This window comes from Ictalurus punctatus, chromosome 22 (genome assembly GCF_001660625.3).
Source record: "Ictalurus punctatus breed USDA103 chromosome 22, Coco_2.0, whole genome shotgun sequence".
Lineage (NCBI taxonomy): Eukaryota > Metazoa > Chordata > Actinopteri > Siluriformes > Ictaluridae > Ictalurus > Ictalurus punctatus.
The window spans coordinates 13,387,409-13,404,566 of record NC_030437.2 but is presented as its reverse complement, the minus strand read 5'-3'; the positions used below and the strand labels follow the sequence as shown (position 1 = coordinate 13,404,566).

Here is a 17,158-nt window from a genome sequence, read left to right as displayed (position 1 = left end):
CACACACACGCCATTTGTTTTGCTCATCCCACTTGGCTGCCTGTACTACCTAACCTGCAATTGGATGTCAAGTACTGAAAAATTAGCAAGACCAAGCAACTTTGCTAGACAGAAACACTAAAGTAAGGCTCAGAATGACTGACTAACTGATCAGTCGTTGAATATATTTATATAATTGTATTTTTAGAATATATTTTTGTTGTAAATATTTCACATGTTAATAATGTCTATGTTGAGGTACTGTATGTAAATGATCATAATCATTATTGATTAAGGAATAAAACCCTGGGGATGTACTGTTACAGGAAAATAATCACTGATGGGAACAGCTGACACAAAGTGCAGTTACATTTATCACACTGACGTTGATTCTTTTCCTATAACACCATATCCCAGAATGTTTCATCTTATACTACAGCAATCTGGCAACAATTATGATTTTTTAAAATAAACAATACATTGTAGTTTTTATTCATGTATATTTACATTTAATAGACCATCAGCATAAGTTCCTGTTATCATCTACCGTACATCATCAGCTATAAACAGTAGTTCCATCACCAGCCTCTCTTTTTTCTCTTTCTTCAATTTAATTAGACAAAAATATGCAGATCGTCATGTTACAGCCTTTCCTCCGTTACAAACCACTGACACTGGAGACGCTTCCCATAAATGCTAAACATCTCCTCACAGAAAATTACACAGGTTTTTTATTTATTTATTTTTTTTAAAAACACGTCTGCCATGCAAGTTCCTGTGTAAGTTGTTACCACAGCAGGTGACAGCATTCATATAAACCTTTCAGCTGGTACTACTGTCTGAATCATGCTGTTATAGAAAATTAACCAATGCCTCCTGACCAATTCAACATTCAGCAGCACGGTGGTACAATAACAAATAATATTCTTGTATTTTATATCATATACCTATATGTATATTTGGTCTCCATCATGAGTTTCTTGAGCCCATTTCACATACTACATATCAGGAGGCAAAAACTCAATGAACTGAAGATGTCACAAATAACAAATCCTGGCTAACTCTTAACAAACTGCAAAAGTTGTACAATTCAGTTCAGCAATTCAATTCATTTCAGCAATTCAGCTCAGTTTTCTTTGTATAAAGGAAAAATTCCTTTATATGGAATAGGTACAAAACCTTCAATAGAACCAGTCTCTTTCTCCTAAAAGGTAACCCCATCCTCTTCTGGCCAGTGCAGTGCTTGAACACTCACAATGTCATGTTTAGACACTTACAATGGCTTATCATGCTTTAACTATATAACAGACTCAGCCAAGCGAGCATGGCAAACTTCTTACACAATATACAGCAAGAAGATCTCTGTGTTGATAGCAAACCTGCATACAAAAGGCCTAGAGCAGTGACCATTATGTCTCTCTGCTGATCATGCGTGTTCTTTTTAACAGTTTTTAGAAAAACAGTATCATTTGAAAATAAGTTGATAGTGATCATCGTCAGAATAAGCTTGGTCTTGAAATAATATCTCCAAATGATGCCCATTATTTTTAAATCACTACCAGCAGTTCTATTGAAGCACCGCCCTTATAATAACTTTTCAAAGCAATTTCTGTATTTTAATCTATGTTTTCTGTGACAACTAAGCTTGTATTTTGGCACAATAAAAAGCTGATATTTTCTATTTGCTCGATGAATATGTTTATCTATCTCATGTAATAAAGTGCCGCACATCCTTAAGAATTCCATCAGACTGGTATTGCATGGACACGGCCCTAATAATGCCCAATTATAGAGGGCTATACAGAGTTTCCGTGTGATTGAATAGTTGATTAATTTTGAAAATATGTACATTTGGACACCCCTAATGCAGGTGTGCAAGACACTTCCAGGCTAAAACTACGTTCAACAACAGAACACTGGAACAATTTACACAAAAAGAGCAAAAACTCTCTAGTTCTCAAAGCCACAAGACATATTATTAGCTAGATAATATCAGAAAATTGGCAAAAGATTTTGGGTCTGGATCCACCAATTAGAGAGCTGTAAGCAAAACAAAATGACAAGAAGAAGATGCATTAGCTGGTGAAGTTATTTTTGTGGTCACAGAATATGCCAACATGACATATCAACAGTGATAGCTCTGTTGAATTAGTTACATCACATGCTTAAATCACAAAATAAAGAACAAGCACATGAGCAGCCAAGGCTCATTGATGCATGTGGGGAGCGAAGGCTAGCCCGTCTGGTACAATTCCATAGAAGTGCTACTATAGCACAAATTGCTGAAAAGGTTAATGTTGGCTATGATAGAAAGGTGTCAGACCACACAGTGCATTGCAACTCAGAACACCCATGCTGACCCCTGTCCATCACTGCCTACAATGGACACGTGAGTATCAGAACTGGACCACAGAGCAATGGAAGAAGGTGGCCTGGTCTGTTAAATCATGTTTTCTTTTACATCATGTGGCTGGCCAGGTGCGTGTGGGCAATGGAACATGACAAAGAGTTCAAGGTGTTGACTTGGCCTCCACATTCCCTGGATCTCTATCTGATCCGTGCATCTGTGGGATGTTCTGGACAAATAAGTCAGATCCATGGAGGAACTACCTCGCAATTTGCAGGACTTAAGGATCTGCTGCTAAGGTCTTGGTGCCAGATACCACAGCACACCTTCAGAGGTCTTGTGGAGTCCATGCCTCGACAAGTCAGAGCTATTTTGGTGGCATAAGAGAGGACCCGCACAATATTAGGCAGGTGGTTTAATGTTATGGCTGATCGGTGTATATGCAATCTCAATTGCATAGTATAAATTAAATGGGAAAAGCTACTGCGTACCACAATTAGCATGAGTTGTTATAATATTTCCTAAAAGCTATATAAGCACTACAGAAGTCACTGTAAGACTTATGGGCTGAGTTTGTATCTTACTCTTACTTGTGATGAAACTAAATAATCTCACATTTGTGCAGTCTTTGGTTTCCTGGGCAAGTGTCAAACAGATGTGCCTTAATTACAATTTTACATAGCAAATTGGAAAGTACACATTTATTAACTTGCCAGATGCCGCAAACGTATTCAGCGGGTGGGAGGGAAGCTTCTGAGAAAACATTATTTCCGTCCAACAACATCGACCACACTGCTCCTCATATCCGGCATACCTTTAAAGCTTGTTACTTTCTGGCAGCTATGTGTGGTGAAGATGGAGACCAAGATAACTGTTTGCTCTTCTGTGTTTGATTATGATTCCATCCACCAACATGGACAGTTTTGTATGAGAACTTTAGAGTACTGAGTAAGGAAACTGCAAAGTATGGGATTTTACTGAATAATAAAAATATAGGCAAACATATGTATTTTTTTTTAAATAGCTTTTATAGGGAGAATGGAAGGACTCCTAGGAGTACAGGTTTGGGGGAAATGGTTTCTCTTGGACTCAACTACATGGTCATGTGGTCTCAGAACATCTGAATCCGTCACTATTTTTATAGGGCTATGATAAATGGTCCTTAGAGGACAAGCCTAAGTGGCCTTGAAATATGGTGTTGTTGCACACCATGGGCCTTGTTATTTACATCCAATTTGAGGGTGTGTTGGATATAAGACATGCCACTGCATGATGTCAAAAAGACTGAGGTTATAAGGTGTGTATGTGTGAGTCTTGGGTATCTGTCATTGTTTAAAAAATGTGCAAGAATCACACCATTTAAATATGTCCAATTAGGTTTTAAACATTTTATTTTAATTTGATCCCTGGATGATCTTTTAGCTATGCCCCTTGAATGCTTGACCTCGTGCACATAGTCACTTTTCAAAATATGGATACATAAAGGAAGTAATTAATCACAGATAAGTGTAATAAAATAAATTCTTTCACGTAATAGATTTCAGATGCTCTTTCATGCTTTATATACAACTCTCTTGTGTAATTATCACAATAATAAAGGGAACATAAAAATCTACATTATTGGTGCACTGAATAGTCCAAAAAAGGTAAATGGCATGAAGAAAGAAACCATAAGGTCTCACACGACAAATGTCACTGTAATTCTGAATGAATAGATGCTTTTCATTCCTGCAAAGTGAAAGGTTCCAGCTGTAAACCAACTCCAATAGTGTGTGTTACACTTTAATATCAGTATCCAACCCCTGTCATGAAATATATTGGTCCTGTCAAAAGTGCTTAGCTCAAACAGTTGGTGTTCCAGATGTTTTGAATTCCAAAATTGTTGTGAGGAAAACGCGTTGTTTTCGCACACAAGAGTGAGATGTCTCAGATGTACAATTTTTTTTAAAATAATGTAACTTTTTTGCAACAGTCATGCACAAAACATTCTGGACAGATGTTGGCCACATTTTTATTTTCAAAATAAAAGTATATATCATTTATTAATGTGCTAATGGCTGTGTAGAACTGGACTCACTGGCTGTGAGTAGAACTGGAGTCATCATCTTGTTTTTAGATGAATGAAACTGCCAACCCATAAACACACACAAGTACGTATTTACAGAGATGTCTGAATATTCTCATATTGCAGGAACACAATCTAAACATACAGTATATAAAACAGCTAAACTCTTACAGCTATCCAACATCAGGCTTAGAGAAAAAGGTTTAAACTTTATACATTGGAACTTGGACAGTCTCAGAGAGAAAACATCGGTGCAAAATGAGCAGTGAGGACTTGTTCAACCTAAATCTATGACCCCTTTTAAACAATCATTGTATTGATACTACTGTATATGGAAGAAAAATGGCCTTTTGGGACAAACCTGAGATTTATTTTCCATCTCCAATTAACATTGTGTCTTGTTAGTCTGATGCATACTCATTTGTTTGTGTTTTTGCATGTTTGAGCCACGTCTCCTTGGTTTCCTGTGTTTCCTGTTCTCCTGGTATTCCTAGTTTTTGAGTTTCTAGATCTCTCTAGTTCTTCCCAAGTTTCTCCCCGTTCCTTGTTTTGACCTCTACCAGTTACAATTATACGTGCAGTGACTATATCTGCCTGTGTACTTACAATTCAGAGCTAAATTAAAAGTGTTGCACCTTCACAGAGTTTTGTTGGGTCTGCCAGTAAAATCTAAAATCAATCATAAACTTCTTACTTGATACCCTTACACTGTAGTAATATTGCACAGACTCTCCTCTTTTTTTTTTTTTTTACCCCCATGCATGCTAAAATAAACTTAAATTTGAGGGAAGAATGTAATTTATACCCTCTCTGGCCAATGCTCATAATGGAAGTCTTAGAGGAATCGCGTAGTGGTGAAAGTGCAGGGGCAGCACATATTTGAAGACTGGGAACCCACTTCATCTTCAGCGTGAGTTGCTAGGTCATGGAGGCCGAGGCCCCAATGTAAACACAGGTGCTGAGGAGGTGCGTAAATGGGGTTACCCCCATCCAGTAGCAAGAGAAACACCGAAAAGCACGCTATGAGAACATAAAATAGCCTCCTAAGTAACAGAAACAGATCATCCTTTTCCTTTTCAAAATGAACTACCCTTCATTAAGGCTTATTTGTGAGGATTAAGCTGGCCTTAGCTATTACACAGTGGTAGCAGATGACCAAATGAGCAGATAATGATTTCAGTATACTCACCTACTGATTTACAGTCATACCCCCATTTATCTTGTGTTTGATCATTAAAAAAGTGACAGGATATAACTTTGGGATTTGTGGAACAGGGTTATTTACAGTTTAAAAAAAATATAGCTAGTTTTTATTTCGTTTTGTTTTTTGGTTTTCAATTTGGGTTTTGTTTCAGTTAGTTTTAATGGCCCACAAATAGTTTTGATTTAATTTTTGTCTTTCGAAAATCATTACTTATCATTTTTATTTAGTTTTAATAGCGTTTTAGTTTTTAATACCATGGTAAGATCGTACCAAATTGGGCTCTGTCTTTTCCTACCTATTAATTTAGCCATTAGCGCTCCACTGCTACAAAATTGCTGCTGTGCCAGAGTTCTAATACACGTTACTCTGCCATCTACTGGCCATTTATGATTCGGCAGCATGGATGGATCCAGTCCGTTCAGTCAGACCACCCAACATTTAAAATACAAAAACTTGTTTTATTCTCTGAAATTATATTTAGTTTTCGTTTGTATTGCAAGAGGACGTTATAGTTGCAGTTTAGTTTTATTTGGAACCTCACATTTTATTTATATTTTAGTTAACAAAATAATTTTTTTTTTTACACTGATAGTTTTAGTTTTCATGATAGTTTTTGTTAACGATAATAACCTTGCTCTGGAAGAAATGTGAAGATCAAAATATTTAAAGTGTATATGTCTACATGAAATGAGTATTCAAGGCTGTGTCCCAAACTGCATACTACATGCTAAAGAGTGGAAAACTAAAGATCTCTAAATAGTTGGGATGCAAGAGCTTCACAACAGAAAAGTGTGCCACTTGGAATCCTGTAATCCAGTAATCCTGACAAATCCCGATCCGACAATGTCACAGCCCTCTGGATTCCAAAAGATCAAAACTGGCCATCCTCTCTGAGAGGGAGGGATGGCATTAATCTCTTCTCTGTCAGTCAGAGCAATATTGGCAAATTGTGGTCATCTGTTGACTTGTATTTGGAAGAGGGCAGACAGCGCGAGTGTGCTAGTGTGCAGATAGTGTGAGTGTGTTCCTCTGAGTGTGTTACGCTGCCCTGTGATGCTGCATCAACAGCAGTTTGAAAGGATGTGGAGACTGGCTTTATGTGTCTCAGATGAAGCATGTGCCAGCCTTCGCCCTCCCATCTTGGAAGTTGCCATGCGATAGACGAGAGCTAGCTACTGAGTGGAAATTGCCCCAAAAAAAGGAAGGTTAAATAAATGGGTGTGGATGCATAACGATGAAAGACTTACCCCCACAAAATCCAACCCCACCAGTGCTCATTGTAAATTACTATTATAGGTTTGCCTGGATGACTCTCAACATTTAGAGCCAGGATCATTACCTAGCAGCGAGGTTTCTCTAGTCCTGTCACACCCACCCAACCAAGATACATAATTTTAATGTAACTGTAAAATGTGTTGACAAAGAATGAAATGCTGTTCAACCATCAAAATCTATTGCAGTGTGTAGATACATATAGGGAATATTTTATCACCTAATAAAGAAAAAGTTGCCAAAACAGTATTTGCTCTTAGAGAATTTAGCCCTATGCCAAATCTAACTGCTTACTTCTGATTTAGAGGTAACTGTAAAAAAACGCAACAACAACAACAAAAAAACAACTAACCTATCAGGCTATTTGCCAGTGTTGGACATTCACACTGCACAGAGTTAAACTAATTAAAAGGGCCAGTATAACAGCTCACATCTCAGTAAAATGTCACCCACAACCCCCAATACATGTTTTTGGTTTGCTTTCTGCAGTTGGGTCGATCATGTGTTGAATCACTTTCTCAATGCTTGAAATTAGGCCAACACACACCTCAATCAAGTTGTTTTGATGGGCAAGTGTGATTACTGTGTTCTCACCTGCCTAAACAAACCACATAGAGGAGGTTAACACACTGGACTAAACAATGCATATAAGTGCATATAAGTGTCCTTAGAGTATTTTTGTTCCCATAAATAAATAATACATTTCATTATTTAATAAAAAAAAGAGAGCTGCATAAACAAGTACCATTACAGTATGTGTTTATGTATATATATATATATATATATATATATATATATATATATATATATATATATATATATATCGTCTACACTTATATTTTGCTGACTAATTTTATTCTGAATGTTGTTTTATTTTTCTCCTTTGTGAAGCATACTATACAAATTAAAGCCATTATTATTGGCTACAGCATTATTATTAAAATATTAATGTGTGTGCAACTGGCTATGCGTGGTTTTGTGCTCAGTAGACTAATTAAATTAAAACTGAGACTGAATCAATCAAACAGGATTATCAATTATGAAGTTACCATGAGGGCTATCACAGCATTACAGTTTTTCATGTCTTTCAAGCTTGAAATATGGAATTCACAGACTTTACACTGCAAATATAGTGCATGTGAAGACCTTAAAATAAAACGTGATAGAAATAAGGCTCTGTCCTAATATGGACCCTCCACAGAGTATTACAGTCTCTGCTGGGGGTAAACAGCTTGTCAGTGGAGCCAGAGGATCTATGAACTATTTCTGAATGTGTTTACAGCAATATAAACAACGCATTAGCGTGAGGGGATGCTTATGGACAAGACAGATTCATGGGACCCATTCCATCCTGTAATAATCTTTCAAACAATTTATTCAGCAAATGCTTTGGCATATCTAATATGTTCCATTCAGCTGTACGCTGGCAGATGCATCAAAAACACTTTGGCTGGATGACTCCATTTGTTACAATCTGGTCTAACAGTTCATGAAAGTAAAGAGCTGGCAAGAGCCGAGATGTGCAAACAATCTACAAAAAATGTTAATGATTAATACGTAGACGTGATATAAGAGACATTTGTCTTCCTGCTAAAAAAAACTAATTTGGTGGCAGAAAGCACTAGCAGTTTGGTGATGACTGAGGTCTTCACTCTTTTCTCAAATGCATACATGATACATTGCAAAGTATATTTATAGTTACAAATGTATTATTTTGTGTGTTGGGATAAACGATGATGCTCAGATCCTTGCCCCCTCCCCCCCTGCCTCTCCCTCCCCCTCTCTCTCTCTCTCTCTCTCTCTCTCTCTCTCTCTCTCTCTCTCGCTCCTTTCACTCTTGCATGAAAGCACAGGATAAACAGGATTTGGAGAGAGCTGCTTGCTTTGGACAGATGACCACTAGCATGAGAAGGCCAAAGTTCCTCATAAATCCTCCTACCTCAAGCAGATGTTTAAGCTGTATTTTACATTCAACCTTCTTCCACGTGGACCTTTTCCTCTAATGTTATGGCAACTGCAAATGATTTGAGAGTGGCCAAATTAGTGTTCTTCTACAACTTACTATACTGCCAAAGGCAAAATAAATAAATAAATAAAAACCTCCTCCAAAACTAAGAAATCACAAGGCAACCATATTTAAGCACTGTTAAGGACCTGAGAGACTGAAGCCCAGCAAAATAAGCAAAAGTACATGACAAAAGGTGTTTCCTGTAGCACTCCCCTCACTTTGCACTGACCAACATGTTCAATAATGATTTATCTTCGAGCTGTGCTCTAGCTCAAATTTACTATCTGTTTGTACAGCTGAGAGGAGAGGCAGTGTTTAACGCCTGGAATATAATAAAAGAAATTCAATACAGTGCACTGCCCTAAGCACTAACTCTCTGCTATTCTATCACCTACGTCAAACAAATTCGATACTAACCAAATCCTAATTATCATCAAATGCCGCTGTCTCGTCTTCCACCCTGAAATTTGTTACGGCAAATCATTTCAACCATTATTGATGAAATTTCATTAAAATCCCTTAGTTGGAAAATGTTTGACATCCATCATAAAATTGTGGCTTCGCCAGCAATTTGCTAACAAATGACTCACGTGGATTAGCCTACGAGAAGGGATTCCCTGAAGAGGTATTTCAGGGAGTGACAGATGTGTGAAGTTTTTTATTATTATTATTTTTTTTATTTTATGAGAATAAAATTGCGCTCTCAATAGCCAGGCAGATGGCAACTTTAAATAATACAGCGATTTCTAAAAAATCAGCACTTACAGTACTTGGAATATTTTTCCTGAGGGTACTTGGGTGAAAAGAATCTTATGGAAAATATTATTTTGGTCTGTTGAACGTCAAGGGAAATTCCACACAGCATGACAATTTACTTAACTCTCTTTTTTTGGAAATCCTCTGTCACCTCTGATTAAATTGAGCCAAATGTATCAATTACACATGCTGTACTCCCTGTTTTACCCTCATTACTAACTCTTCATGTATGTGTTAGAAAGTAGAAGGTGCCCTGTAAATGAGTCCCACAGCTGTCATACATTTAGACACAAGAGATATTTAATAACATAATCCTTGTTTTTTCCCTGTACGTACTGATTTGCATTTAAAAGCCTGTAACTAAAGTTTTGATGTCTGTTATTAACATAGGCATTAGTTAATCCGTTGTTACATTTTTTCCAAGCGGAATAATTTGTACCTCATTTTAACATAATACATTTATGAGACTTTTTCCTTTTCAAATTAAATGAGTCTAGGATAGAAATCTGACTAAGTTCCACTTCATAAGCAGTCCAGCGAGCAAAGAGAATTATATAATGTCTCAGTCTTCACTTAATTTGTGTCAGATGATTGAATACTTTCAGACAGAAAGTATGAACTTGCCTGTCGATTTTGGTGTGTCTCTTTAATGAATCTTCCATAGTTAATTATGATTGATTCATTTTCAGGCCTATAATAATATACTATTAAAGACCTAAACATGACTCCAGCTATAGCTCACATTCAGGAGCTATATTCCTCCATTACACACAACCATGGGTTATTACATTAATCTGCTTTGCACATGTTGGATTTGTGGGTTTAGCCTCATCAGCTTGTAAGAGCGTCTAATCATACTCTAGCTTGGTGGCCATTTACCACACTGTAACTTAAAAGCACCATGAATCCTAGTCATCTGAATAACTAATTTGACATTGAGAATAAGAAGCACCACATTTTTCTTTGCAGGTTTCTACACTGATTTTAGATCTGATGCATTAATTATACAGGGTGCCCGAAAAGTCAGGAACCAATGGGAATATGTTAAGCAAATTTGATGGTCCATATATGTTGAGCAAAATCCGCAAAAACATGGTACAGCAGCTGAGAAAATTCACAGAGCTTAAGGGTGAACATTTAAAGCATATGTTGTAAATAACAAATACAAATTTAAGTATATGTAGTTTTACTCTCATTGGTTCCTGACTTTTCCTACACCCTATAGAAAAAGAAACAACAAAAAACACTCAAAATTTGTGTTAAAAATGACACCCCCCCCCCTTTTTTTTTGTTAAAGGACACAAAGGTACAATTATATTGGCATAAAGTAAAAGAGATCAAAAAGATGATTTGGGTCTTTGGAACACTCATTGCTAAGCTCTAAACTGAACATTAGGTTTAATGGATTCAAAAATGAAACACAATGCTAAATTGGTTTCATTAGTTTTATGCCCCCAGTTTCTGAATTAGCTCACAGTGCATCACTTTCTTCATGGCTCATTTCCATGAAGATGGAAATAAATTAAAGAAAAAAGCAAAAGAAAGGAACATTGCTATTTATAACTATTTGTGTAATAGTAGTCAAAGCAAAATTCCTTCCTGCTGACCTATGAAATCAACTATGGAACTTAGTGATAGGGAAAAATACAATACAAAGCCATTTTTTATTATATACTTAATTGATTATGAACATGTTTGAGATGCATTTTGTGTGGGAACAGGCTTACAGCAACTTCAGCAGCAGATTACTTAGTAACAGTTACAGTAAATTATAGGATTGCACCATTTTCAGTAATTTGGTGCATCAATACTTTTTCAGTAGTATCACATGCAATCACAACGGAAACTTAAAGGTGGTCCTTTTCAATTGGAAGTGTTACATGAGAAATCGTTTAACATAAGAGCTAGAGTTTGCTGCAGATTCCATCATATACATCCACCATTTGTAAGGGGGGGGGGGTCGAACTACAAAACAGATGATGACAGTACTGTCTTTTGTCTTTGCCGTGCAGATATATAATGTAAAAAACACTTCCACCTCTGTTCTGGGACACTGGAGGCCGGGTTATGAGTCATCACACATCATAGGCCTTGGAGTGTAATGTAAAGGATAAAGATGAATACGTTGCCTACCTCTGCGTGGTCACTAACCACTGTAACAGTTCCTAATAAAAACGCTCTACTAAGAAGTCCAGAGTGGGTGGGTGGAAAAAGCGGTGCACCGCTCCGCCAACTTGGACCCCTCATCACAAAATGCTGCTTACATGACAAATGGCACGCAGGGAGGAAATGGTTAAAAGCAGAACAAGCAAACAGATGGTTTCATTATGGCCATAACAGAAATTCAGCCTGCCTTCCTTTGAATCCAGTAGAATTCCGGTAGAATTAGTTTGGTGACCATTTTCAGAACGTATTAACTCTGAGTGAGCACTGATTAGGTCCCTTAATGTCTAAGCTGATATGGATTCAATGAAGATTAATCAGTTACAAGAGCAGAGTAAATGAAACCATCTTTAAGTCTTGACCACATAGTTGTTACATGTGGTGGTGAAAATGATCACAAGCGCATAGAGCCAGATGATTGTAGGACAAAGCTAACTGAGGTCTGGTCATCTGGCAATCTGGTTTGTGGTAATTCAGAAGAGCCTGATAAATGAGGTTTTCTTAATTAAAGCCCATTGAACATCACAACTAGTGTCCTTTTAAAGACAAGTGGATTTTAATGATTCATTCACTTGAGTTGTAAGGTAAAGCATACTAGAGCCAGTTTTTTGAGTCATGTGGTAGAGAAGTACAGAATGATAGCAGTACTTGTACCACTGCCAACATTATTAAAAATCCGTCCAAGTCTGACAAGTGCTCTAATTGTAAATGTGCTAAACAAGGCTCAGCACATTTTTATTTCCTTTACCAAATCGTAAACCGTAGATCAGGTTTGCTGACATGCCCTCCCATGTTTTTTATCATACAAAAAAAAGTTGTAGTGCTAGTTTCGTGACAAGAGCTCCATCACACTAAAATGAACTTGTTATCCTTCAGGCCTCTGGTTTGAGCACACATGTGCCGAGCTAATTTCTGCACCGCCAAGTTTCATTCGAAACAGCTCATAGCACGTTCACAGCTATCAACCGCATTCAAGACACATGCGTATACACAATTTTAAAAAGAACATTTGTTCCAGATTGCCTTGATGCATTGCAAATCTATCAAGGAAGCGGCTATTGCCAATTTTTGAGTTCTTTTCAACGCTAACAAGCTGAACGAGAGTGCTGGCATTTAAACCCAGTGAATACAGATATTTGTTCAGCTGATTTAAATACAGTTCCATTCAACAGGAACATTCAGCAATGAAAGGTGGGAAAAGACTATTATCCAAGACACACAATTCATTTTTGCTAAAGCTGTTCCATTGTTCTATCCTGAAAAAAAACATAAATGGTTGTAATTGGTGGCACTTTTACATATTCAACCTTCTCATAAGAAACCAGTTGGGCTCATTAGTAGTGTTATAATGCTGAATAAAATACTTAACTGTTGTTATCTGTTCATTAAAAGCAAATGTTGTCTCATTTCCCCATGACAAGTAGTTGTTTTATAATACAACTATAAAAAATATTCTAAAATAAACAATACATGTTTTTAAATATATTTTATTGGCAATACAAATGTTTATTTATATTGTAATAAACTATGTAAATGGAAAGAAACATACAAAATCAATTTAAATGTTTCACATCATGGCAGGTGCTGTGAAGAGCTGTGACACGAAAGCCATGTGACAGAGACGATATTTCAGTTATTCATATTTTCAGAAACCTTTGAATTTGTGCTAAAAGTGGAGCAGTGCTAAATAATTTTAGCATTGTTCCACTTTAGTAAAAAATGAAAATGCCTCATATTGACCTAACCGTTGATGCCAGGAACCACTGAACACCATGGCATCTTCGTACAGGCCTACTTGTCTATGCCTTCAAAACACAGGGTCCTATTTCAGCCTATGCAGACGAGAGATTAACACTCGGGGTGCGTGTGTACAGTGTACGTTCGCTGCAGAGTTTTACTTGGCCAAGGAAGGATGGCTCCTCCGGCCATTGAGGTAGAAAGACCAGAATTTTGCGGAGGCCTTTTTTTGGAATGAGCAAAACAATGGACAAAGAGCATGACTGTGGTAGCTTGCTGCAGGGAAATAAGTGCCCGCTACGGGCGCATAAGGTCACGGCATCTGCTGACATTTAATGCTGGGCACTAGCCAAACTGCGGGTTTTGGAGCTCATGCCAGTACGTCATATCAGTACACTGTTAAACCACCAGGCCTCTTCTTGGCTCTTTGAGACCTGCGTGACCCTGTACCTTTTTTTTTTTATCCAAGGCTAGCAGTCATAGATTTGTGAAGATACTGTGAATTGTAAACGTGAAGAGTGGGCTCTGAGTTGATATTCTAGTCTAGATACAGTGTGTTAATCTAAACAGTATGCCAATTACTATATGCACAGTGTGTTTTTGACTGTGTGCTCTTAGAGACAAATACGGATAGGTTCCAAATCTAACACTTCAAATCTGCTTTGTGAAAATATCTTTTAATATATTTGATTCATTTGTATTTGTCACAGAAAACCACAGAAAGACAGAGAGAGAAAGAGAGAAATAAAGAGAGACCTGGCAAGGGGAGGCTGAGTTATTCAAACAGTCCCCGGCCTCCAGTCCTCCGTTTAATCACACAAAAGGAAAACCTTGAGTTTACTGTTGTCCATGATTCAATGCAGTCATAACCAAATGCAGACCCTCTATTCACCCAAACAGCCATCATTCATTCAGGCATCTCTTTCATTCACGTTTTCTTCATTGGGCGGAGGTTTGAGTTTCACACAAGTCCTCTCAAAGCAAAATCCCTTCGTTTGTTCGTCTCACACTTTGCTGGCAAGATACCTCCACAGAAAGCTGTCAAATAGAGCATGTTATATACTAGCCTTTAGCAGGGTAACAAAAGGGCAACATCTGATTAGCATTCACTGCACAATCTCCCTCTTCCCTTAGTATTTTATTACCACAGGTGCAAGGGCATTCATTGATCAGATGCACGCTATGGGCAAAGCTTATCCTAATTGAAAACAGCTCTATTTATACACCTGCAGGCACTAAAGCTCTCCGAGAATGTGAGGGCTTGCAGAAAAGAAAGAGAGAAAGGGGAAGGGAAAGAATGAGGAGAGCTATAGAGAGGAGCAAATCTTGCGCAAAAGACGAGAGAAAAAGCACTCGTGAAAACAGCAGCTCTTGGAATATCCAAATGATGAAAACATCCTGTTAGTGGCTGACTCATAAAACTTGCTTATGCACAGCTTAATTCTGCAGTGTCTGGCAAAATAGATGATACACTGCTCACCATGTCAGATAATATTAAGACTGTATGTTATGCAACATATCGTGTTCATCATGATGCTCGTATAAATGTCACAGCAGAGATGTAAATCATTATTCGGCCCCATTTAGCACTATTGGAACTATTAGCACTTACATAAATACAGAGCTCGTACACAGTGCTACTGCATCACCCTTTTTAAAGGTTCACAGGGCAATCGATAACCACATGTGATAGTCATTCTCAGTGCAGTTCCAAATCTCTCTACAAGATCCTTTCATTAGCCTTAACAGTATAACAATATGGTTTCAGCAGTCCTGTCAGACTCCATACATAAAAGATTAAAAATAGCTAAAGCTCAAAATAGCCTTCTATCAACTGCCATGCTTTTGATGCAAACCTTCCTACTTCAAACCTAAAATATGATTATGTCGGGCTAAAGACAAAGTCATTGTAGCAACAATTATGAGATTTAAGGTGTCTTCAAAGGTCAAATGATTTAAACATAAGATCAAGGTCAGCACTTACACCAAGATAAGCCTAGACTATAAAGGAGCTCTTTGCTTGCTTGTGTTTTGACTTTATTTTCAGCAACTTTTTTTTTTTTTTTTTTTCAATCAGCATTTTGATTTTGATGTATTACTTTACTTAAGCTGAAACCAAGAATGTCTAACCATGTTTTAGTAGGGTCGAATGCCAAAGAGACACGTCTACAGGTGGTTTAGGCAGGGGAGCTGACCGCAAGCAGCCAGAGAAAACACAAATATAGTGCTCCAAAAATGTTTCCTGAAGACCGACCACACCAACTATGCAATCATCGCCGAGTGCGAGTCCAAGTTTACGGCATCCCAAAACTCCCACAAACACACAGAAAGCACTGCTTTTACTCTTATCCCAGTCCAGGCAACATAGTCCTAGAATATCACACGAGACTCATCCGGTGACATTTTTTGGACAAATGCCTTCATATTGCATGACATACAAACTGATGTAAACTCTCTTTAAATTTGTCATTTAATTCCAGCTGATAGCATAATGTTCGGTCATGACCCAACTTTAATCAAACAGAACTATAGAATGCATTTTTTCTGTTTTTATTTTTCTTTTCTACTAGCAGTGGACAGGTTCTTCACCACACTTCCAGTTTAATGTTACTCTCAATATCCAGAATTATACCTAAAATGGGCCTAACATACACACTTTACTGACATTATGTTGCTACACAGATCATTGTCCTTAAAATGTAGAATAAACATGTTACTTATGAACTTACTGGAAAACACAATGGCAAACGTTCACTCTCAAGGTCACACAATGGTGTGAAGATCATCCCTCTCTGCAGTCAACACACATTAACTTACTTCTGCTCGCTCCTTTTGGAGAGCCTGGAGGGCTGAGCAGCTGCTTTCCTGCTCTCGAATTCCTCTCTCTTCCAGACCTCGCCAGTGCCCCTGAGGCCCAGCTCCACCACCTGGCGAGCCAACTTCTCATCCTGAAAGAGCAATAATCAGATCTGGTGAGTTCTGCACAGGCCAGGAGGTGGGGGTGCTTACAACTCAGTGAATTAAGTGATCAAGCCTATCCACTTTAAGTCAACACATTGCAAACAGTTCGCATTACATATAGTTTGGTGACAGTTTGGTGTAATTTGGTGCTAAAATGCCATCCTTAAGATGCACCACAGCCTTCTGGATCAAGGATTTCTGCCACATGTCAGTGAGTCGAGCCAGCATGGATCATGCAATAGCCACATGACTAAGGAAGATTCTTTGGGCCTTCAAACAAAAGGACTGCTTTTATGTGGCCATGGGGAAATGAGTTGGCAAAGCCCGACTGGTTAGGAAACAGCAGCGATGTGGGGAAAAAAGTGGAAACTGTTAATTTGAATCTAAAGACAGCAAAATTGTTTCAAGCATTTTGAGGTGGTACAAAGTCTCCTGTGATCATTTAAATATCTGAAGAAACTATAAACTAGTGAGTCCAACAGGCCATGTGTTTAGTGGAAAGGAAGGTGGCAAGGTCCATCTCTCCTATTTCACAAGCAAATTTGAGATCTGATTTATCATGTGCTGGAGTCAAATATTTACCATCATTATGAGGAACTGATTGGTTTGTAATTAGAATATATGGTGACAATCTGCAGACTCAATGTAAAAATCATGTGATAGCTT

At 37.7% G+C, this 17,158-nt stretch overlaps 1 protein-coding gene across 2 annotated transcripts in view; it reads right to left on the bottom strand.

The window, feature by feature from the left end:
• cfap299 (cilia and flagella associated protein 299) overlaps nucleotides 1-17,158 on the bottom strand; it is a 59,010-nt gene that overhangs the window by 38,825 nt on the left and 3,027 nt on the right. Inside the window, 2 exon segments of one of the 2 annotated variants that reach the window (NM_001200401.1) lie at nucleotides 8,807-8,881; nucleotides 16,349-16,479. In NM_001200401.1, coding sequence (NP_001187330.1) covers nucleotides 8,807-8,881; nucleotides 16,349-16,479 — 206 coding nt within the window. 2 annotated transcript variants of the gene reach the window in all.